The sequence below is a fragment of the Ambystoma mexicanum genome, chromosome 7q (assembly GCF_040938575.1).
Source record: "Ambystoma mexicanum isolate Mex_15411 chromosome 7q, UKY_AmexF1_1, whole genome shotgun sequence".
NCBI lineage: Eukaryota > Metazoa > Chordata > Amphibia > Caudata > Ambystomatidae > Ambystoma > Ambystoma mexicanum.
The window spans coordinates 1,026,178,249-1,026,202,151 of record NC_090941.1 but is presented as its reverse complement, the minus strand read 5'-3'; the positions used below and the strand labels follow the sequence as shown (position 1 = coordinate 1,026,202,151).

The following is a 23,903-nucleotide window of genomic DNA, read 5'->3' as shown; positions in this document are numbered from 1 at the left end:
AGTTTTAAGGAGGACAAAAAATGTACAATTGCTATTTGAAGAGGCAAGTTTGAAGAACCAAAAATATATGGCCAACATTGGCTAGATTCCATGGTAGCAAAGGAAGAGCAAAACTTGTTAAAATGGATTTGTCTTTTAGTATGCAGCTGAGGACATTGTGTAAGAAGGTGCTCAAGAGATTCTGAAATGCCAGGAATGTTACAAAAACACACATTTTTTGTTTAATGGGCAGCATTGTGCATAAGTGCAACAAATCTCTGGTCTGTCATATATGGCATCGAAAACTCAAAATTTAATGCCTATAATAAATAGATGGTGCTTTGACCAAATATTTTTCCATAATGCCTCTCGACGGAAAACGGAGATTAGTAGCATTTCTATATGTTAAACATTTTTGTTGATCATCAATCCAATCCATTTGATAAAGTTTGCATTTAGCTTTGTCTGGATTTGATATTAAGAGGTCAATTGCGATGTCTGCATGTTCCAAAATCCCATACGTACAGGAGAGCCATTTCCGTACGAATAGATTTTCAGTATTAAACATACTTCGAAAGTTCTTTTAACAGGGATTCTGTGTCGGTGGGGATGAGACACTTTCTCAAAAATGTACATAGCCGCCAATGATAGATTGCAGCTAAAGAGGCGATACCTAATTCGTAGCAGATCCATGCAATAGGAATGCATTGCGGTAGGTGCAATACTCTATGCCAAAATTTGACTTCCCTTTTCTCAAAGATTGAAACCAATAGGGGACAGCCTGTCTCCAACCCACATAGGATTATGGGAACGACCTTCATTTTCCAAAAGACCACTACAGGATTGACTGAAAATGTGCCATACTTTGCAAGAAGAATACACGCCTGAGCAGTTGCTGACATGAGTTTGCAATCGTTCTGGTTAAGGTGCTGCATGGATGCGGTATGGCTTCAAAGAGAACACCCAAAAAGGTATATGCTGGAACTATTGAAGGTTTTGCATTATCAATGGTCCAGTGCTTCATAGTAGGACATCCACGATAAGGATTATACAGGACCATTTGTGTTTTAGCAGTATTAACCTTGAGGTCATTTTCGGCAATATATATTTCAAATGTTAACAACTTTTGCCAGCCAGAAGTAGTCTTGGATATTAACACAGAGTTGAAACATTTCTTTTGGGCTTCCTGCCCATTCATTAAATAAATAGTCACAGTCTCTAGGCCCACTGGCTTGCTACTCAATATCACTGTTCTATGAAAAACAGTACACACAATTTCCCTGAGTAGCATGGCCTGGTGCAGAACCCTTTTGGCTCCTATCCCTCCCTGGGGTTTTGGAATTTAGAGCCACACTTGGGGTAGGTCTCTGGGTGCCCCCTCTGGATTCTCACTCCGTCATGGGCTCTCTGGTCTAGCCCCCACCTTGTGGGGAATTCATACTCTCAGCCCTGCTTGGGCCTTTTGATCTCTGTCTCTCTCATCTCTGTACCCCAGCGTGGGTTATCTGGTGCCTTATCCTGGTTCAGATTCTCGGTTGCTGAAGCCCCCCCTCTTGGGCTGTTTGGATTCTCATCTCTGCTTGGGGTATATGGGGACTTGCCTTGCCCCAGTTCAGGTTCTTTGTTTCTTCAGCCCCTCGTGGGCTGCTCAGATTATCACCCCAGCTTGGGGGCGGAGGGGGGGCAGCACCCCAGTTCAGTCTATGTGTTGCTTCAATCACTTTATGTGTGTTAGCCTTCACAAAATGGGTTGGAGCACTGATGCCTTCCACCCCAGCATGGGGCATTTCTGGGATCATTCCAGTGTGAGATGTGTGGGCCTGCCCGCCCTCCTCCCAATTCCCTGAAAGCACTGCATACCTGTAGTCTTGCAGTCACATTTTGGTTTGTCTGCTCTCTTCGGCATTGCCGACAGTCCCCAACAGAGTAGGGGCCAACCCTCTTGTTTTGTTGCATGGTCTCCAGTGCTTCGTCAGTACATTGCGAGTCCCACCAGTGCCGGTTGACCAGAGTGCATATGGTTGTGTCTAGTATCTAGTCAGCGGGGCCCAGCTACTTCAGCTACAAGCCTGACCACAGGACGCCGCGCTCCTCTAGCTGTATCGCTCCTCTAGCTGTATCACTCCTCAGCGCTCCACGCCGTCTTCGTGTGACTGCTTATTGCGCTTCCTTAAAGGAGGCCAGGCCCTCCTCTGTAATGGCTCCACAGGAGGATGTGCCTCCCTCCTACTCGCTCCTCACCCTTGCTCTCTCTTTGGGAGTTCTCACAAGTCCTTTATGTATCCCCCTGGGAAGAGACAGATCATGCCATTGGCTCTCCATTTAACACTAGGAGAAATCAACGGATCAGAAACCACACCAGCTCCCACTCCATGACCTTTACTTTAATACATTTATATAGCGCAGCCATGAAGCCGAGGGCACTACAAGATACAGACAACGAGTAACAAATATACAAGTTCGGGATGCAGAGTCATGACGAAGAAAGTTTATAGCTGCCTCATAATCAATTAATTGAACGTGTATGTCTTTAGGCTCTTCTTAAACAATTCAAGGGAGTCAATGGATCTCATGTTTACGGGCAGAGCATTCCAAGCTCTAGGTCAGTTGAAGAAAAAGGCTGAATTTGCAGCTCTGACAGTATGGCACATTGGTTCAATCAAAGAATGCTGATTATTCAACCTTGGTATTCGCACATTGTTTTTAGTGGATAGCAGCTGTTGTAAGTATCCAGGCATGTTTCCTGATCTGCACTTATGCATAATCGTCAAAGTTCGGAATAAGAATGTAGAGGTCACTGGCAGCCAGTGTAGCTCACTTCTTGCCGGTGTAACATGATCTCTAAATTTAAGATTCATGACAGCTCTGATGGCCCCATTTTGGCATACCTGCAACCGATTGCAATCTGATTTACTGATACCCATGAGTAGGCTAGAGCAGTAGTCTATTTTAGAGCCTACTATTGCTCTCGCAATAGTCTCGGCGTTCTCCTCTGAGATCAATGGCCTTAGATGTGCTAACAATTTGATGTAGTAGGCACATGAGGATACAAGACTGCTGACATGCTGTTTCATAGTCATGTGTTGATCGAAAGTTACCCCAAGGGTTTTCACCTTTTTTAGGGGTTTAATAGATTCTCCTCCCAATTGAAAGTTCTCATACTTTGGCCCCATTCTGGTAATGGTATGTGTTGAGCCTATAACAAGTAGTTCTGTTTTTTTGATTTATTCAATGCTAGTTTGGTATGGACCATCCACGCCTCAATGAGAGAGAAGACTGTTAATGGCTACTTTATCTTCTCTGTGACAGCCAATAAGCGGGATGGCACATTGCGTGTCATCCGCATAGTTAGTAAAAATTATATTCTCAAAATCGAGCATTGCAAACAAGGGGGCTGTAAATATATTATAAAAGCAGGGAGATGTACAAGCACCCTGTGGAACGCCACAAGTTGTTACAATGGGTTCTGATTCCGCATTGCCGCAAAAGACTGTCTCTATTCTTAAGGAAGGACAATACCCATTTACAGGCCAAAGGAGAGAAATTAGCCACTTCACACAACCTGGTGGCCATAATATCATGGTCCACCAGGTTAAAAGCTGCTGAAAGGTCGAGCAACATAAGCAAGGAAGCTTCCCTGTTGTCCATACGGACCATCAATTTAGATTTGATTTCAAGTAATGCAGTCTCTTTATTTGTCTGATGCAATTTCCATTTAGCTATTAAAAATATTGGCAATCTGGGACAAGGGAGGAGAACACATCCCTGTTAAGGGACGTACAGTCATTGGTGGTGCTAGGTGAAGGGGGTGGCTCTCCCATGGGGAGAAGAGGGGACTAATTTCCTGGATTTGTCACATGGAACAAGATCGACATCTGGTTTTAATTCTTGGTTCACTTCAAAGGTCCTGGGGAGGATCAGAAGGAAGCGGACACGGTATTGACATTCTAATTGGATGTTTATTAAATAAGAAAAAGGCAGAACTTTCCTGATTGCTATGTGAGTATTCCTTGCCTATGTAAATACCTAAGGTGCTAGTCGGTCGACGGGAAGTCAAAACACCAAAAAAGTCTGCTGTTCAAAAATCTAATCCTAACTGACCCTACCACAATTCTTGTAAAAATAAGGTCAGGAGAAGGTCTCCCTTCTCCACATGGTCTTTTCTCTCAAGGTATTCTCCTTGGCTTCAAGCTTCTTACTAGTGGGTTCATTTCAAGTGGTCTTGTCATCAGTTCTTGTAATTCTTTCACAAGCTCTGTGGGGTTTATCTCCTCTTTATGGAATGCTTTACATGAGTCGCTTGCGTCTCTTATCTTTTCCTTTACAATGCAGTACCTTCTGTACTTGGTAGCATAGGTTTACTTCGCTGTGATATGCTTTCCTGATAATTAAGGTTCCCCTTCTCTTGGGGTGTTTTGTTGGTCTTATCTCGACTATCTTCCTTTCCTTCGCTTCCTTCGTAGGATTCTCCTTCTGGTTTACAGTCTAGCTTCAGCAAATATAATATTCTCCCCTTTTCCCAGGGTACAGGTATGTCAGTCTTTCTGACTTTTTACATTTATCATTATTCTCAGTTTCTGATTAGAATTTCACTTCTTCGGTTTCAATGTTACTCTTTTTAATACTATTGAAAAGTGTTTCGGCTGTTCCATAATGATCCCCCTTTGGCCTTGCACGTCTCCAGATCTCCCTGTTACCTTGGATACAGTGGGCAACATCTCCCAGGCCTCTTTTGGGTCTGCTCGGTTGCCTCCTTTCTTCATTTCTCCACTGGTGTCCCGCTCTCAGAGTTCCCTCTCCGTGCAAGCTGTTGGTATCCGGACAGTTTGCTGCTTTTGTAGTGGCTTAGGTGTTTTGGTGCACCCTGCACACCACAAATTAGTCGTTGTCAAGCCACCACTGTCGAACCCTCGATCTCGGTGGACATGACGCGTCCGGTCCTTTGTTCTCTCAATCCAAAAGTAGTTTTGAAGCTTGCAAGCTCTGTGGCTCTTTGGGATTCCGCCCCTCTCAAGATTTACGAGTCTGTGGGGGGCCTCTCCTGCATGCCTCCCTCTGCCTTGACTCACGTCAGCATCTCCTCCACTTCCGGTCTTCTTGTCTCAGTTAAATTTGGATCTCGGTTTGAAGGGACAGATCCTCTTTCTGACTAGCAATAGTATATTTTAGTTTACCAGTTGGTGGTCCTAGGCCTCGACTTTGGACCACCAACTGTGATCTATTTGAAGGTTGGCAAATGAGGAGAGTATTAGGTCTCCCTGCCTGCATGCCTAGTTGGAGCCTTAGATACGAGCTTGGCTTAAAATCTCTGGGATGCATGGCAAGCTGGAAACTAATCTCCCTATATCGGGAGATTATTGCTGGAAAAGAGGCCTCTCTATAGCGACATCAGATGTCACATGTTGAAGTCCAAATCTGCCATTCTGATGCTGTTGGAGAACAAGGCGAGAGAGCTCCTCTCTAGTGTTCACTTTGACTTAGACACACTTGTATCCAATCCATCAAAAATCGAACAAAAATTAGATCTTATGGATTGGGTAAAAACCATAGAAAAAGTGAGAATGAGCTCACCTGCAAACCCCTTCTTATGGGGTGAGAAAAAACTAGGATGCCTTTCGAATTATCTCACAAAATCCCCAGACAGCTCGCTACGCAACAACTATTTAAGTATCAGATTAAACCTGGTACACTGTGGAGAAGTACTGGAAAGGCGTAAGCAGGGAGATAGTTTTGCTCTATGTAAAATTTGTATTAATCCAGCAAAGCAAATGCTCAGGACACCTGCTCATGGACTGAAGGGACATGGAGCCCACACCTAGCACACTTTAGGTGTTTTGTGCAGCACAAAGAAAATATCTCAGAATTCTTCTGGGACAGGATAGTCTCGGGCTGCAATGCCACAATAACAGCAGCGGTGGTACTTGTGTTAAAAAATCTGTGAAGTCCTCACTTAGAAAACTACATCGTTTTAATATTAGTAAGGGAGGAGAATGCAAAAATAAATTCTGGCAAGTGTAGTAACATCAATTATTAAGCGAAATGAATTATTATGTTCCTTTCGTTTGATTGATATGTATTGGTGAAAGATTTTGAAGTACCAACTGTATCTTAATAATTTTGTAAAGACTTGCAAGTCCTAAACAAAACAATAGTCTCTCTGGATTTTATACTGTTTTGTGCACTTGACAATACATTTCATGGTTTGTAATAGAGAACCTTAACCCTCTGTTGTACAAGAAGGCTGCAGTTTGTGTTTTTTGGTGAACAAGTTTACCCAGCATCAAGGAAATGGGCTTCGAGGCCTTTGACCACTTAGTAACGTGGCTGAAGTGTTCTCCGCTCCAGCCCGCACGTTTGTTTCAGTATAAATGCCAATAGGGCTGGTATTTTTGTGCATCTGTCTGTTTTGATCGAGTTATGGTTTTGGCCACTGATTTCGAGCAGCCCTTGCGTGTCTGATGTTTGGGTTTTATGGGAAGGCTTTTTGTCGCCAGGTGTGTTCTCTCCAGCTAGGCTGGACACCTTCCCTATGGAGCTGGGGACATGCTGATGGGAAAGTGATGTTCCTTACGAGTGGGCACTTTCCTCGCGCTCTCAAAACAAATACTCTGTTTGGATTTTAGATGTTCAGCTGCACTAGAAGACTCATATTGCATAGGCCGCCCAACATTTCCCTTAGTTTATGTTTAAAGATCTTACACATGCACCACTTCTCTTGATGGACCCATGGAGGACAGTTATTACACAATCTGCACGTGTCTTATTAGAAGAGGGGCAACATTTAAACAGAGTATTATCCATTATAAAACAGGAGCGGATATTAATGGAGCCAGATTTGAAAGAAGGTATTCTAAAGATAGCCCAGTGTGTGTTTAAAGCACTGCAACACTTTATAGGGTTATTTTCTACAAGCTCTCATGAACCGCTGCAGTACTCCTTTTAAACCAAATTCAAGGCAAGGTTGCCCCCAGCCCATCAATGGTTATGACCTGCACCATTCAGGAAAGGGGTGTCTAATCATGGACAGCCTCTTTCCTCACATCTGCCCATAAACAGACCTATTCCCTCTGCTGGAGGGTGGACTAGATATGTCCTAGCTGCCACATCGGCCAGATGCTCACACTGCCGCTTTGCATGGGGAAACTAGAGTTTCTGTCCAGCAAAGGGCTTACCTTCTATGGTACTTCCTGAACTGGAAGAAGGGCAAGGGGCAAGATGGACAAAGGACAAGTTGAAAAGCACATGGCACAACCATTTTGAGTAGATCATACTTAAAATGGTATACATTAAAAGTGCATGTGGAAAAAAAAGAAAACATAGAAAAATATCTGCTGCCACCAGCCAGACTTGGACGCATGATACAATCAACTGAACGATTACAAAAGGAAAAGGGATGCAAAATAACCCCGCAATACAAAAAAGAAATCCTGCAAAGGCAAAATCTCACTACACCACTAGCCTCAGGAATTGACCAGTGCCCCCAAGACAAATGAGCTAAGCAAGGGAGGTAAAGCAGAAAGGCTTTACTTACCTTCAAAGTCAGGACAGAAATTAAACCAAAAAGTTGGTGTGGTTCAATGGAGGGAAAGCTTCAAAAAGAAAATCTTTCCAAACAGCGCTCTGAATCAAAATGAACCGCATGTTGAATAGAGTTATGCCATTAGGCCACAGTGCAACTTCTACCAGACGTCAGGAGGCAACTCTGGCTCTGCAGAGGGGTGAGACTAATTGGACATTTGCAAAGCATTAAACTGAGCCTCCATTTCATACATTTGTCAGGCACTAATGCCTGGATTTTCAAGTGAACCAGAAGGAGTCGGACAACTTAATGGCATATTCAAAAGGGTTTAATTTCAAATAAAAAGAAAACTAACTTGCCTTATCACATTGAGGGAAGTTCCCTAGCTAACAAAAGTAAAGCCAATGGCATACGTCAAGTCCAAATAACGTCTTTTGTCCAAAACCTAAATGGCCCTACCCACTTTGGAAAAAAAGACTAACCAAAAAGAAAAGAGGCCTGTGTGATAGCCTTGATATGGACTTCTGCCTGGCCAACTTGTAGAATACTAGTTCTCAGTCTAAGTTTCTTGTAGCTTATCTTCACAAGTTTAGTATTAAATCCTTTGGGGGGAAACAAATTGTCAGTATGGGTTTCTCACTAACTAGAAACAGTTTTTCAATGTGCCAATCCCTCCAGGACGACTTAAGAAAATATACTTATTTATTTCCCACTTTCACAGTATTGGGGCCTGCCAAAGTCCAGTAACTGTAGAAAATGCATTATTTCTTGTAACCAAATGTATCTAAAGGTTTCCTATGATTTTACACACTTTGCTGCCCATGTTTACACAGTATTCAAATTCAATCTGTTTCTTCATAGGGACCATCTTTGCACTTCCTTGATACTCTTAATGGTTAGTTCAGCTTTGATATACAGAGTCTATATCTTTTCCACTCTCAAAGTAGGGCTATGTGCCTCTCCTTCTCTCAACTTTTCACTCTTTTGTCGGCTATTCCAGCCTTGCATAAACATTCTTTGCATCCTTTTCTCTCTGGAGAAGTGGGTCTGTGTGCCTGTGACATTCTCTTAGTGTTACATATTTGCGTCTGTTTCAGTGCTCTTAGAAACCCACAGTCATGCATTTCGCTCGCCTCCACTCAGTCGTAGCATCTCTTTCCCAGTCTGTTCCTCTCATGGCAGGAAAGGCATTTGTCGGCAGTAGCTCAGGATCTCTAGCTCCTATTTTCTCGGGTCTCTGCCTTCGGTGCTTGGCTCCAGGCCCACCACTGCTCTTCAGTGGTCACATCACTCAAGAAGACTGCTCTCTCGGTCCTCTCCTTCCCCTTGACCGGAGCCTCTTGCTCGGTCACGGTACCTGCCTTCCAGCCTCAAGCTAGAGGGTTTCTTGCTCGACACGTCGCCGCTGGTTCTGCACCTCAGAATGTCGGTGCTTCAGGTGCTCATCTCGGCATAGCCTTTGCTCTCCTTCCACCATGGAGTTCCCCCGCCATTCACGGTATGTTTTCTTCTTATATACATCATTAGAGTAACTGAAAGGATGCCAGTCTTTGTTGATCATGGTACTCAGACGAGCTTCACCATTACATGAAGCCAATAGAGTCAAAGAAAGGTCCTTGAGAATTATAGTTGTAACAGGGAACGGATCAGTTTTTCTGATATCCATAAATGGCGAAAGGGTGGTTTGGACAGGGGCGGAATGGGAGTCCTTGTCCCCAAACAAGGGAGTCACTCCCAATTGCCCAGCCGCCTAGGAGGGTCTTGCGTAACCACACTCACCTACCAAGGCTCAAAGGGGGTGTATTCCCTCTGGGGAGAAGGGATGAACTGTCCAGATTTGTCACAATTTCCTGACCTTCGATCGATTTGGGAATTCACTGCCTTTCAATGGTTCCTCTTGTAGGTTCTGGCTCCTCCCATTCTAGGGAGTATTCAAGAAGATGGAGAATCTGTGGGCAGAAGGTATCCAACAACAATTCTCACCTCTGGTAATATTGATTGAGCAATAGGATATTCCTCCTAAAAATTCCTCAGTTATGCAAGTCTCTCCTTTAAATTACTCTTAATGAGGTTGCAGCATTCCACAGACTCTCGCAGAAAGAGCGAGTGAAAGTGATAGAGGTAACGTGGCTTGTGCAGCTCTTATGTGCCTTTGACATCACTTTCAGCATCAATGATGGCAATAACACTATGGACCAATAGGGGGTGAGCCATGCCGCATACCCATGAAGCTGCTAAGAGGCTTGGGAGCCCAGTCCGTGTCTGGAGCCATTTCAGAAGATAAGGAATCTATGGAATTCGTGACATATCAACCACAAGAGTATTGCAGATCAGCAACCTGAGAATCTACTTTTTTTTGTTGAAAATATCTATTGAATTTACAACATATTAAACCATCCAACAACAATCTCACTCTCCACCCCGCCTCCTGCCCCCCCGGAGGCGACTCCAGCGTTGTCCTCGGTCCATTTCTGTCATGGACCAGTCATCAGGGTTCATTGGAGATCCAACAGCTTTAGGCGTTGGGGGCACCACACCGCCCGAAAGTCATCCTTTAGAAAAGCCAAAGTTTCTCCCCAGTCCTTTGCAAAGTTGTGCACATTGTCATTAGTGGCGTATGTTGCCCATTCGAGGGCTATAATTTCCCATATCTTCCGCAGCCAGTCCTGCATCATGGGCACCTGTGGGCATTTCCACCTCTGCGCTATTATCGTCCTAGCCGCAAGTGTTAGATCTACCTTTGTCCCCCCCCCCCCCAGAGTGCGAGTCACTCCCCCTGATGTGCCCCCTCCAAGTCCCAACAGAATCTGTTCTGGCAGAGCGTACCCCCCCCTGGCCTGTAAGCCTGGTCGTGGGCCCTCTGCGCCTCGCACCAGAATGGCTCGATTTCGGGCATTACCACCAGATATGGTCTGCTGTGCCCTCCATCCCGCAACCCCTCCAGCAATCCCCAGAGGGTCCCAGGTAAATCTTGTGAAGGCGGGCTGGTGTTTAATGCCAGCCAAAAAGAATCTTATACCATGTTTCTTGCAGCTGAGAGGCTCTGGGGAGTTTGGGGATCTTCCTCCATAGTCTCTCCCCAACCTTCCTACCCATTTCCCTCCCCAGAGCCCGCTCCCAACTCTGCATATACAGCCATTGTTGCCAAGCTCTAGCGTTGTCCAGTATCTTGTATAAGTTGGATATTAGCCCCTTAGACCCATCGTTGGATAGAAGGAATTTTTCAAATTGTGTTGTATCCCTGATCGCTGCCCCCTTGACTCTGGGGTTCATCACCCAGTGCCTTATTTGTGCAGATCAGCCATTCCCCTTCCCTCACCGCAAATTCCCTCTTGCAGTCCTCAAACTAGAGTTTTCCCTCACCTCAAAACATATCGCCAATTTCCTGCACCCTCCCTCTAGCCATTGTTTAACTGCCCCTTTTTCCAGCCCAGGTGTGAAATCCCCATTACTGAATATCGGTGTGAAAGGAGACTGGAAGGTCGTTATCCCCTTGGTGCCCACCAACTTGTCCCAGATGTCAGCTACCAGTTTGGTTATCGTACTCTCATATAGATGGCTTGGCCTGTGATGTTTCGGTAGCTACAGGACCTTCGCCAGCTCACGATGCGCCACGGCTCTATCTATTTTAACCCATTGTTTATTTTGCATGCTTTCCCCTTCCTGAAGCCATTCTCCGATCACCCTTAACTGCGTAGCCTCGTAATACTGTTGAAACTTTGGTAGTGCCAGGCCTCCCTCAGGGTGCTATTAGTAGGTGCCTACTGATCCTCGCTCTCTTTCCTTACCATTAGAACTTGCTAGTCGGGGTCTTTAGCTCCCTAAATAAGCATGATGGTACTACCTGGGGGTTTGCCTGGAATAGGTACAATAATCATGGAAGTGTGCCCATTTTAACTGCGGTCAGTCGTTGCAGGCACGAGACTCTGAGGGTCCCCCACCTGTGGAAGTCCCTCTTGATATTCTTCATTAATGGGGATAGTTGGCTGCATACCAACCAGCTAAGTTCGCAGTAATTCTCACTCCCAGATACCCAATTCCCCGTGGGCTCCACACGAATGGGATGGCTGCCCTTAACGTGTTGCGGTCCTCCGCTTTTAGAGTTATGTTTAGGATTTCGGATTTCCCAACATAAATTTTCAAACCTGAGACCTCCCCGAACTCCGCCAATAATGTTCTGCTTGCCTGGATGGAATCTATTGGTGTTGTCAGGGCCAGCAACATGTCGTCTGCCAACGCGGCTACCTAGCCTAAAGGATCTTGACAATGCACCGTTCACTGACACTCTCGTTGAGGGTGTTTGATAGTTGGCCTTAACCACTGTCAAAAACTCCCCTCCCAGGCCCACATCCTGCATTACCCGTAACAGAAAGAACCACTCCACGCAGTAAAACTCCTTTTCTGAGTCGAGAGCTAGGACAGTGGGAGTGACGTCCTTTGTACCTTTTCCACCAAATGGGCCACCTGCCTGATGTTGTCCCAGGTCTGCCTGCCCCTTATAAAAACCTGCCTGATCCGGGTGGATCAGGTTCGGAAGGAGACTCTCTAACCTATTTGCCATGATCATCATGTAAATCTTAACATTTACCAATGCTATGGGTCTATAAGATGTTCTCTCCTCTGGGTCTTTCTTAGGCTTGAGAATAAGGGTAAGTCTAGCCTCTTCCATGGATGGGGTTATTTTGCCTATGGACCTAAAAGTGTTGAAGAGAAATGTGAGGTGCGGGACCATTACTGTTGCAAACGTTTTGTAGAAGGCTGCAGTGTAGCCATTTGTGCCCGGGCTTAGTTTGGCGGCGATAATCTACTTTAATCGCAAGCTTGAAGTAAAATCAATTGCATCTCTTTATATGCAATATTAAGACAAGTTAAAGAAAATACTACTAGCTAAGATAACGGAAGACCATTTTGCATGATTTGCATCTTAAACACTAAATGCAGTAGGTCTTCATGAGAGCAAACTGAATCTGCAGTATACAAACACTTCTGCACACTAGCCACATAGGTAATTACAGAGAAGCAATGTTGAGAAGGTTCGAACTGAAGGCAATTTGCTTCCTCTGAGCAAGTCCCACCTTCATATGTGTACATTATTGAACCCCCAATCCATTGCTTCTCTTTGTGGCCACACACCCACACATCCGCTGCATTGGTTGCAAATCACAAAAGTCAAAGTTAACTCTCCACTATAGTCAGGTAATATTTGCAATTTATGTACATGAGTTGTGAAAGTTCTGGACAGGTAAACAAATAGCGAACAAAAAGGAAGTCGTTAAGCCTTTCACCAACTGCATGGCCTTGTGCATTGTCAAAAATCAGACACTTATAATACGAAACCAGGGAGAAAAAAATTATTACTGAGAATGGGGCATGCTTAACCAGAAAATAAAATAAAAATTGTATCCAAGACTACAAAGGATGAAGTCAGTCATTTTCAAGATGACCCACATGGATATGCATCTAGTTTCACCTTTCATTTTTTTCTCGAAGCTCCACAAGCTCGGTTGGATCTTGCTGGTCAGCTTGTTTTTCGCACAGGTTACTCAAGCGTTCTACCCGCTGCTGCATCATGAAGATTTGTGCTTCTAGAAGGATAGAAAATACAAAGTATGAATGTAAGCAAGCGGGCAGGTATACAAGCAGCAAAATACTCAATTCATATTTGGCAATAAATTATAAATTACTCACCATAGTGACTAACATACTCTTAGCCCTTTAGTCCCCCTTCCTCCGTACTGCATGCGCGTCCCTTCCTAGCAAAGGGAGACAACCTTTTTCACCAGAAAAAAACCTTTTCCCTTTAAATTTAGGGGCCCGGCACTGCGAGCATGTGCTGCTCTGACTCCGCACTCCGGCGCCACACATCAGTCCCCATAAACACGTCGACAATAGGATTAACATTGCCTAATGACACCAGTTTTTTTGGGGGGGGGTGGGACGTATGAAGGAAAGGGGACCAAGGACGGCGAGTAACAATCACTTTTACATCCCGCCCCCTTTTCTCCATACTGCATGGACGATTACAACTTTGTGTAGCCCTAGGGTGGAGAGGAGACCCTCCTTAAGCAAATAGGTTTCTAAGAACCACCTGTCGGAAAGCTGCGTCTGATCTAGAGCCGGCGTCCAAACAGTAGTGCTTGCAGAAAGCGGAAGGGGTGGCCCTTATGGACGCCCTGCTTATAACTTGCCAAGGGACATGCCGCTAGAACGCAATGTCAGTCGCCTTGGCTCTGACCATGTGGGCGGGCATGTTGGCAGGCAGTGGCTTATACTGTCCCTCGTAAGCTTCTTTGATGGCTGAGACCATCCAACGGGCTATTGAGGCCTTGGAGGCTCGATACCCCAGTCTTGATCCGCCGAAGGTGACAATGCGACCGACTTGCGGAAGCCCTTGGTCCGATCCAAGTAGAATTTCAGGGCACGCCCAACATCGAGGCACTGCAGAAAACACTGCCTCGTCCTTAGGCTCAGCAAAAAACATAGGCAGCACTAGTCCCTCGTTCAGATGGAAAGCGGAAGGCACCCTGGGTAGGAATGCTGGGTGTCTGCAGGACTACTTTATCCTTGTGAAACGTAGTATAGGGTTCTGAGGTGACCAGAGCCTGAATTTCGCTGACTCTGCGAGCCGAGGTGAGGCCGACTAGCAAGGCCGTCTTAATGGTGACCAGCCTGATGTCCACAGACGCCATTGGCTCAATTGGTTTGTGCGCCAGGGCACCCAAGACTGTTCAGGTACCACACGGGGTGTGGCCTCTTGATGGGTGGGTAAAGTCTGGCGAGTCCCGACAAATGCTTGACAATCGGGTTGACAGAAGGGAATACCTCTTCCTCCGAGTTTCTGTAGGCCCCAATGGCCACCAAGTACGTGCGGCAAGTGTCTACCCTTACACCCGAGTGGGCGAACTGTGCCGAGAAGGAGAGCACGTCATCCAATGAACATGCAAGGGGGTTGATAGCCTTAGAGTCTGCCCAGCGGCAGAACCTGGTCCACTTGCTCTTATACTGGGCTCTGGTAGCTTTGCTCCTAGCCCCCTGTATGATCTCTAGATTAGTCTGAGAAAGGCTGAGGTGCCCTAGCGGGATCTGCTCAGGAACCACGCAGTGAGGGCTAGTTTCTGTGGCGCCAGGTGGATGACCCTGCCCCCCTGCTGCACCAGAAGATGTGCTGGGCCTGTCGGAAGGTGAATGGGAGGTCTCTCCGAGAGGCTAAGCAGCTCCGGGAACCATGGCCTGGCTGGCCACCATGGAGCTACTGGAATGACGCAGAGGTGGCAAGACTCCTTGATCTTGTATATCACCCTGTGTATCAATGGTGTGGGCGGGAAGGCGTATGCTGTCATGCCATTCCACTGAATCTGAAATGCGTCACCCAGGGAGCTGGGGCCCTGTCCCTGCCAGGAGGTGAAATGTTGGCACTTCCTGTTCCCCAGGTGGCAAAGAGGACCACTTGGGGGTATCCTCATCTGCTGAAGATCTCCTGCAGCACAGGGTCATTCAATTGCCACTTGTAATTGTCAGCTTCCAGTCTGCTGAGCATGTCCGCCTCAAGTTTGATTCCCCCGGAAGGTGGACGGCGGTGAGGTAGATGTTCTCCAGGGCCCATTCCCACATGGTGACAGACAGCCTGCACAGTGGAGGGGACCTGGAACCTCCCTGCTTGTTGACATAGAACATGCTAGTTGTCTGTCTGAATGAGGACGATAACCGGAAGGGAGGCTGAGCGCTAGCCAGCTGGTCTTCAGTTCCAGCCAATTGATGTGGTTCTCCTGCTCCTGCCTGGTCCAGGTGACATGGAAGCAGTGGTTGTCCAAGGTGGCGCCCCATTCCTTGAGAGGAGTCCGTAGTGATGGTGACCTGTGGGGTAGGTAGCCGGAAAGGGTTGGCCATGTGAGGTCCGGGTGAAGAGAAGGAGGAATGTTGATCATCTCGCCTGAGAGGCCTGCTCCTGGTTCCATGATGCTGCACAGTGCAGCTATATCCTCCTCATCCATAGCATACTGTGGGGTACGTCCAGTAGGACTGCTGCCATGAGACCAAGTAGGTGTTGGTACCACCAGGCCGATGTCACTCCTCTGCCGAGGAAGTGCGCAGTGGCCCACTTGATGGCCATGATCTTGTCTTCCGAAGGAAAAACTCTGAGCACTCTCTCGCAAGACCCATGAAGGTCAGACTGTGTGGGCTGCAGCTGCGACTTCTTGAGGTGGAGCGAAAATCCCAGATCGTGCAGTGTGTTCGTAAGAGCGTGGGAAGTGCAGGTGCACCGCTTCCAGAGACCAAGCCCTGGCGAGCCAGTCGTCGAGGTACAGGTTTATGTGGTGGCCCTGAGCCTTGAGGAGGGCTGCCACTGCATTCATCAGCCAGGTAAAAACCCTGGTGGCCGAGATGAGGTGGAAGGGAATCACATTGTATTGGAAATGGTAGCCCATGTTCCTGAATCATAGAAAAGAATGATGAGGCTGCCAAATGGGACGTGCAAGTATGCGTCCTTCAGATCCAGGGAGCACATCCAGTCTCCCCTGCACACTGTCTCAGATATTAAAGCTGGCATCACCATCTTGAATTATTGTAGAGGTAGGGAGAGGTTGAGGGTGGAAAGGGCTAGCACAGCTCTCAGAACCCGCCTGGTTCCTCTGAATGGCGAAAATCCTGGATTAGAAGCCCAAGCCTCGCTGGGAGGCTGGGACTTCCTCCACTGCCTGGCTCTCGAAGAGCGACCAGATCTCAGCCAAAAGAGTTGCTGTCCCAATCTGTGAGAGTTGAGGGGACGAGGGAGGAGAGGCTGGGATGGGGGCGGTACCCTGTGGATGCTACGGAGAGGCTTGGAGTATAGTGATGCTGCAGCGATCACCAAGGAGTGCGGCTGAGGGTGGGCCGATAGTAAGAGTGTATCCCCCGCCATCTGCCTGTACTTGGCATCCAGGCATCGATTGACGATCTGGACTGAGTGGGGCTTGAGCAAGCCCTTTTTGGCCAAGGCGATGGGGTCCTTCGGCATCAGAATCCCCGTTCTCGCTGTGGGACATAGCAGGAGGACTCCCTCTGATGCTCGACCTCGGGTTGAGGAAGGCCCAAGTACTCGGCCAGCCCTGCAAGACGTTCGTGGAAGGCCATGGCCGACGACAGTGTGTCGGGGTTCTCCTCATCCGTGTCCACCTGGGGGGTATGGTTGTACCGGCACTGGTGGAGGAGTGCCGAGGGCTGTGGTGTGGAGACCGGAGCCAGAGGCTGCAGCAGAGGCTGGTACGGAACCACCTGCACTATTGGTTGGTGGGCCAGAGCAGGCAGCAGAGGCTGCACAGGGGCCAGGGGCGCCTGTACTAGGGCCTGCGGCCATTGGCGGGAGCACATCCCTGATGGCGTCCCTGAGGATGACCCCCTTCCGAGGAGATTCCATGAGCCCAAGGAAACTTTCAAAAATCTGTCCTCACAGGCCGCAGGGGTGGTAGGCGATACTGACAGGGTAGCGGGCCATATGGACACAGCAGGAACCTGCCCTGCGCAAATGAAGGAAAGGCTGTAGGCCACATACTTGGTTGACACCAGTCCCACCTTGACACTCATTCCTCCACCTGCTCCCTTCCTTGGTGCGATATTAGGCGGGTGTCCGTAATGTCTGGCACAGTGGCCATCTTGTCGAGCTGCCTTCCATGTGCCTGCGTTGTGTTGCTTGGTTCACTGGGCCCAGCCTCGTCCAGGACCTGGTAGGCGTTTCACCCGCGGCGGATCTGCTGGTAGTACTGCGTATAGGCACCCCCTCGGACATGTTGCCGATACTAGGGCGTGCCCCCACAGGTGAAGACCCAATAAAAGAACCTTCCGGTCCCTCAGCACTGTCACCGGGAGGATCCACTGACCCCCTCGGCCTGCTGACCGGTAGCTGACTTAGCCTCGGTACTCATGCTGGTATGAGAACCTGAGCGGTTCCTCCCACGCGGGCGAGTCCTTGGAAAGGAGTCTTCCTTTCGGGGTGCGCTAGAAACGAGTGGCCCCATCTTGGACCAGGATCGATGATTGCCAAAGTCCTTCAGGTCCTCTGGAAGCGATCTCTGGAAGAGCTCCCCCCACCTGGCTAGTCTGTTCTTCAGAGACCTCGAGGAAAGCGTGTTGTACGCAGTACAATCTTGCCAGCCGTGGTCTGGGCCAAGGCAACTTAGGCAGAGGGCGTGGGGATCTGAAGTTGGAAACAGCCCATCGCAGGATGGCCACCTGCTGAACCCTGTAGGAGTCGACATGTGCCAGGGAGGAGCGTGATGCCTAAGGACCGAGTAGCTGAATGATAAAAAGACAAAGACAGAAGAGAAGTATCCATGCGTGGAATTACATGGCCGAAGCCAATCCCAGGAGCGCTGGTGAAGTCGGCCCATTCCCTTCGACGCAGAAAAGGGGACTGGCGTGTTGCACCATATGGCGGTGTCAGGGCAGCGCATGCTCCCAGGGCCGAACACCCACGCACCTCTAAATTTAAAGGTGAAGAAGGTTTTTTTCTGGTGAAAAAGGTTCTGTCTCCCGTAACTAGGAAGGGACGCCCCTGCAGTATGGCGGAAAGGGGACAGGACTTAAGAGTACATAGGGATACTGCCCCACGAGCTTCCTGCTCCATCCCCCCTCACCCAATTCCATTTACAATACAATGTAAACAAAAGCCATGGAAGGTGCGTCTTGGGTTCTCTCAGCCTCACCCCACAGGTAACCAAATAGGATGAATAGACATGTCAGCACCACCCATTAACAAGAACTGTGCGTCATTTACTCAAACAATGCTGGAGTACGTATCCAACTAGTCAAAAGGTAATTGGGCAGCTCTCTTTCATAGCACAAATTCCAAAGTAGTAAACACCTGCATATTGTCTCTCCAGTTTGTCTGTGCCCATGAACACCCTTCCAATTGGTTAGGGAGTGTTAAAAGATCTAGCACACAGGGGATAACTGGGAATTCAGCAAGTTTAAAACACACTCAATGAGTAACGTCGCACAGCATTCAGGCTTCAATTTTAGGAAAGAGATGTGTTGGCAGCTAGGTACAGATATGTCTGATAGATTAGACTAGGGACAGGAGCCTTCACCTGAGGGAATGTTCTGAAGAGTGTGAGCAACCTAGGGAAATCCTCCCATCTACTCCCCTTGGATCTTCCTCTGAGGTGGCCAGGGAAGAGCCATCGCTTTTGTATCCCGACCCTTGCAAGGCATAAAATAAGCAGTGTCGCAGAGAAATTTGCTATGCAATTCTCTAGGTTTGCTAATCAAATTGAAACTTGTGTAGCAAACCTAGCTAATTTACCCTGTTAAATGAAAGCACTCAAGAGTGCTAGCAATAATTGTTTCAAATAATTGCAAACGAGAAGAAAATTGACAATGCTTTTATCAAGCTAACTGTATCCTCTCTGATCAGTATGTGTTAACTTTGCCTATTTATTTTTATAGACAGTCATGCAATTCCATTCTTAAAAATGTAAGTGGTTACCTAATGCCAGTATTGCTACTGTAAAGCACCAAGCACTACATTGTCTCCATGTTTTACAGTAAAAGTTAGGTTAGTGTAAAAATAGTGTCAACTATTTCATTTTGCTGGGGACGATGCATCCTATTGACAAGGTAACACCTTTAAAATGTACATGATCACACAGCCAAATGCTTTTCATGGTAAACCTAGTTCTGTGACCTATTGGTTCATACATCTCTGAAACTGGTGATCAACCCATTCTATCTCACCCCGTTGCTTTATATGCATGATAGGACACAAACTACAATATTCCACCTAGTTTGCCCAGATCCCTGTATGCTATGCCATCCACTCTGCTTAGTCTTACTTTTTTCCTCTTACTGCAATACCATACACTGTAGTTGGCTTACAGAGCTCACTTTTCTCTATGATTATGATTGCATTATATATTAGCACCTGCAGGAGAGAGCTGGTCAAACTGTTTTCAGAGCCTTTTTTCATCATGTCTATTAGTGTTCCCCATTCATGCAACTAACCATTTACATTTTGCAGACACTCATCCAAAGCTCGCGAAGTATACATGCCCACTCTCAGTCTAGTAGATTGTATGTAGGGCGAGTATCATTTGCAGGGGATGTTATCAAAGAGGGTTTGTGGCGACATGCACCATTTTACAGAAAGCACCTTTACATTGTTCATCCGTTGCCATGGGTCAATTGCATTTCTCGTAGGTCGAGTAGGTAAGACAATGCATTACTTACCGTAAAAGCATTTGATGGTTGTATCTGCTTAGATTCACATGCTGTGCATAGGTCCGACATCCAGTGGTCACTGCAGAGTATTGCATTTTGTTTTTCGTAGTCGAAAAGGGGACGTCGACAAGGCGTGTCTGTAACACTATCCCTATAGTGACGTGCGTTGTACCCACAATCCCTCACGCGTCCAGGTCCCTCTGTTAGTATTTTTTCTGCCCTGAGGGAGCCTTCTATACGTGAGCGAGTACAGAAAAGAGAGATGTAGAAAGATGTCTATGTTCCTTCCATCCGAGCGGGGAGGAAGGGTGGGCGCATGTGAATCTAAGCAGATACAACCATCAGAAATGCTTTTACGGTAAGTAATGCATTGTCTTCTGATGTTTGTTAATCTGCTTAGAATCACATGCTGTGCATAGACTAGCGAGCAGTACCCGGAGTTGGCGGTGGGTTATAAGAAGGAACAGTAGAGAAAAGATGTCTTAATACTGCCTGTCCCACCTGGGAGTCAGATCTAGAGTGTGCATCTAGACAGTAGTGTTTTGTAAAGGTGTGCACAGAACTCCAGGTAGCCGCTTTGCAGATGGACTCAAGGGGAACATTTGCAATGAACGCTATGGAAGCCCCAGTGCCGAGTGGAATGTGCTCTTTGCTTGAAGGGTAGTTCTCTCTTAGCAAGTGTGTAACAGAGTGATGCATTGAACAATCCATCTAGATATAGTGAACTTTGAGACTGCATCTCCTTCTCTTCCTGCTGCCACCGAGACAAAGAACTGATTTGTCTTTCTCAGTGGTCTGGTTCTTTCCATGTAGAACATGACAGCTCTGCGTACATCTGGTGTATGCAGACTTTTTTCTCCCAAGCTGGAAGGGTTTTGAAAGAACGTTGGTAGTTCTATTGACTGGTTTACATGGAATTTCGAGATGAATTTTGGTGCAAACCTTGGGTGTGTGCGTAGAACCACCTTATCCTTGTGAACTGTTACGAAGGGGTCTAGAACAGAAAGAGCCTGTAGTTCACTTACTCTCCTAATGGAGGTGATAGCTATTAGGAAAGCAGTCTTAAGAGTGAGGTATTTAAGAGTTGCCTTGTGCATGGGTTCAAAAGGAGGGCCCATGAGTCTAGAAAGTACCACATTTAAGTCCCATCCGGGAGCTGGGTTAGCTATCGGAGGGTGTATTCTCTTTACCCCCTCCATGAAGGCCTTGATAACTGGTATCTTCCACCACGACACTTTAAGTTGGGAAGTGGTGTATGCAGAAAGTGCCGCCAGGAGGACTTTAATGGAATTGAACACTAGACCTGAATCCAGTAAATGGGTCAAGTACAGAACAATGTTTGTGGGAGAGCAGTCAACCGGGTTGATGCTCTTACCCCTACACCAGATGACAAATCTTTTCCACTTGCTAGAATAGCAGTGGCGAGTATTAGGTTTTCTGGCTTCCCTGAGAATGTCCATACATCTCTGCAGGAGTTGTAGATGTCCAAATTCTATGATCTCAGGAGCCAGGCTGCTAAGTTCATGGTCTGAGGGCATGGATGCAGTGTCCTGCCCTTGTCCTGTGACAGCATGTTGTACGGGCAGGGAAGTTTCACTGGGGGAGATGGGGACATCTCCATCAGGTGAGCGAACCATGGCTGCCGAGCCCACATTGGGGCCACTAGTATCATGGTAACCTGCTCCTGGTGCATCTTGTGCACCACTTTGTTGAGAAGGGGAATCGGGGGAAAGGCGTAAACAAATTTCCCTGACCATTGAATCGACAGCCCGTTCCCCTTGGACTGGTTTTGGGGGTACCTGGAGGCGTAACTTTGGCATTGTGAGTTCTCCAGAGTTGCGAACAGGTCTATTTCCGGGAATTCCCATTGCGTGAAGACGTCTAAGACGATGTCTTTGTGCAATTGCCATTCATACTCTTCGGGCAGGGGGAAGTCTCTGCTGAGTTCGTCTGCTAGCAGATTGAGTTCCCCTGGTACGTGTTGCGACAGTAGGAACATGTGTCTGAGAGACCACTTCCATATATTCTGGGACAGCTTGGACAGTCCTGGAGAGTGGGTGCCCCCCTGCTTGATGTAGTACATGGCTGTGGTGCCCTCTGTAAGGACCATCACTGTCTTCCCTTGTAGGTGTTCCTGGAAGGCTTTTAGTGCTTTGAACACCGCCAGTAGCTCCAGTAGGTTTATGTGCTTGGATGCTACGTTCGGAGTCCACACTCCGTGAGCAGTCTGATGGGATAGGTGAGCCCCCCATCCTGTGAGGGATATGTCAGTGGTTACAGTGGCCTCCACCGCGGGTGTGGCAAAGGGTTTCCCTATTATCAGGTTTTCCTTTGTCCACCACCGTAGCGAGAGAACCAAGGCTTGCAAGACCACCACTAGATCGTCCCATTGTCCGCTGGCCTGACACCACTGGCTGTTGAGCCATTCTTGCATTGGGCACATGCGCAGGCGCGCGTGAGGTACCAAATAAATACACAACGCCATAATTCCTAGCAATCGCATCGCTTTGCGCACCGTCACCTCTCGACCTGCCACATATTGGGGGATCTGAAACAGCATGTTTTGGACCCTCTCGTTGGAGGGGAAGACGAGGCCGTCCTTTGTTCGAATTAGAGCCCCTAGGAATTGTTTGATTTGGCTGGGGTCTAAGCTGGACTTCTTCTTGTTGATGGAGAAGCCCAGTTGGAACAAAAGGTCTACAGTCTTTTGGGTGTTTGAAAAGCATGTCTCGTAAGAATCCCCTGTTATGAGCCAGTCGTCGAGGTAAGGGTATACTGGGATGGATAACCTGCGCAGGTGGGCCGCTGCCACTGCCAGTACTTTCGTGAATACCCTTGGTGCAGATGCTATGCCGAAGGGTAGCACTCTGAACTGGTAGTGTTTGTCCTCTATCATGAACTTGAGGTATTTTCTGTGCGCTGGCAACATTAAAATATGAAAGTATGCATCTTTCATGTCCAGAGTTGTCATGTAATCTCCATGTGATAGCAGTGGGATCACTTCCTGTAAGGTGACCATACAAAACTTCTGGGGTTTGACAAACTTGTTCGCTGGGCGCAGATCTAATACAGGGCGCATGGTTAGATCCTTTTTGGGTACAAGGAAGTACACTGAATAAATACCTTCCATTACCTGAGATAGAGGCACAACCTCTATGGCTCCTTTTTCCAGCAGTTGGTCCACTTCTTGGAGAAGGATGGCGAGGTGTTCTGGTGTCATGCGGCGTCCCCTCGGGGGTCTGTATGTTGGGGAACTGTTGAACTCTATACAGTAGCCGCAAATTCTTTCTTCGCGTTCTCCAGCGCGTCATCCACTGTTCTCCCAAAGAGGTTGGACTCCTCTATGGGTTTATTAATAAGGGACGCTTGTGTTTCCGCCTTAACTCCGGAATTACGAAGCCAGACGTGACGCTTCAGTAAAATTCCTTGTACCAAAGTGCGGCCAGCCGTCTCTGCTGCATCGAGGGTATTCTTGACGATGCTTTGATTGACCAGAGAGCCCTCGTTAACTGTAGCCAGTAAACAAGTCCTTAGGGGTTCGGGAGCTTCTTCGATGTCCTGTCCGAGCTTAGCCCATTGAGCATCGGCGTAGCTTGCCAATAGGGTATTATTGGCGATTCTGGTAGAGAATGCTGCAGAGGTGGTGATTCTCTTGGCTATGGCATACAGCTTCTTCCCCTCTTTATCTGGGGGTGCCTCGCTAGTAGATAGTGGGACTCCTGCCCTTTTCCTGGTGTTGGTCACGACCAGGGAGTCCGGGATTGAGTGACCCTTAATATATAATGGGTCGGATTGAGAGGGAGAGAACAGTTTCTCAATCCTCGGATTGACCCCTCTCACCAATGCAGGCGTGGAAAGAAGGTGTAATACGTCTCTTAACTGAGGCGAGGATAGGTATAACCTGGCTAGTGGGGGGGTTTTCTTTGATAATCCTCTCCACAAAATCGGTGTCTGGGGTGACGTCCCCAGTTTCGATTTCGAAATGTGCTGCTACCTTCTTCAGCAGTGCATTGAAGGTGGGTTGATCGACAGGCGAAGGGTTCCTGACTGGTGTAGTTTCAGTAGACTTGAGGACTATACTGCTAATGCCTGTGTCAGTCGACCTAGCCGGTGACTGCCAGGGATTTTGGTCGCCCTCGCCTGCGTCTTCCTGGAATCCTTCCTTACATAGGTTAGTTTCCTCGTGAAAACCTTCCTCTTCTTGTTGCTCCTC

At 47.5% G+C, this 23,903-nt stretch overlaps 1 protein-coding gene across 4 annotated transcripts in view; it reads right to left on the bottom strand.

Moving 5' to 3' along the window:
* Positions 1-23,903, bottom strand: part of NUMA1 (nuclear mitotic apparatus protein 1) — a 1,289,555-nt gene that overhangs the window by 830,915 nt on the left and 434,737 nt on the right. For all 4 annotated transcript variants that reach the window (XM_069640302.1, XM_069640305.1, XM_069640304.1 and 1 more), the window contains exon 10: positions 12,969-13,083. In XM_069640302.1, the coding sequence (XP_069496403.1) occupies positions 12,969-13,083 (115 nt within the window). The remainder of the gene's footprint in view (positions 1-12,968; positions 13,084-23,903) is intronic.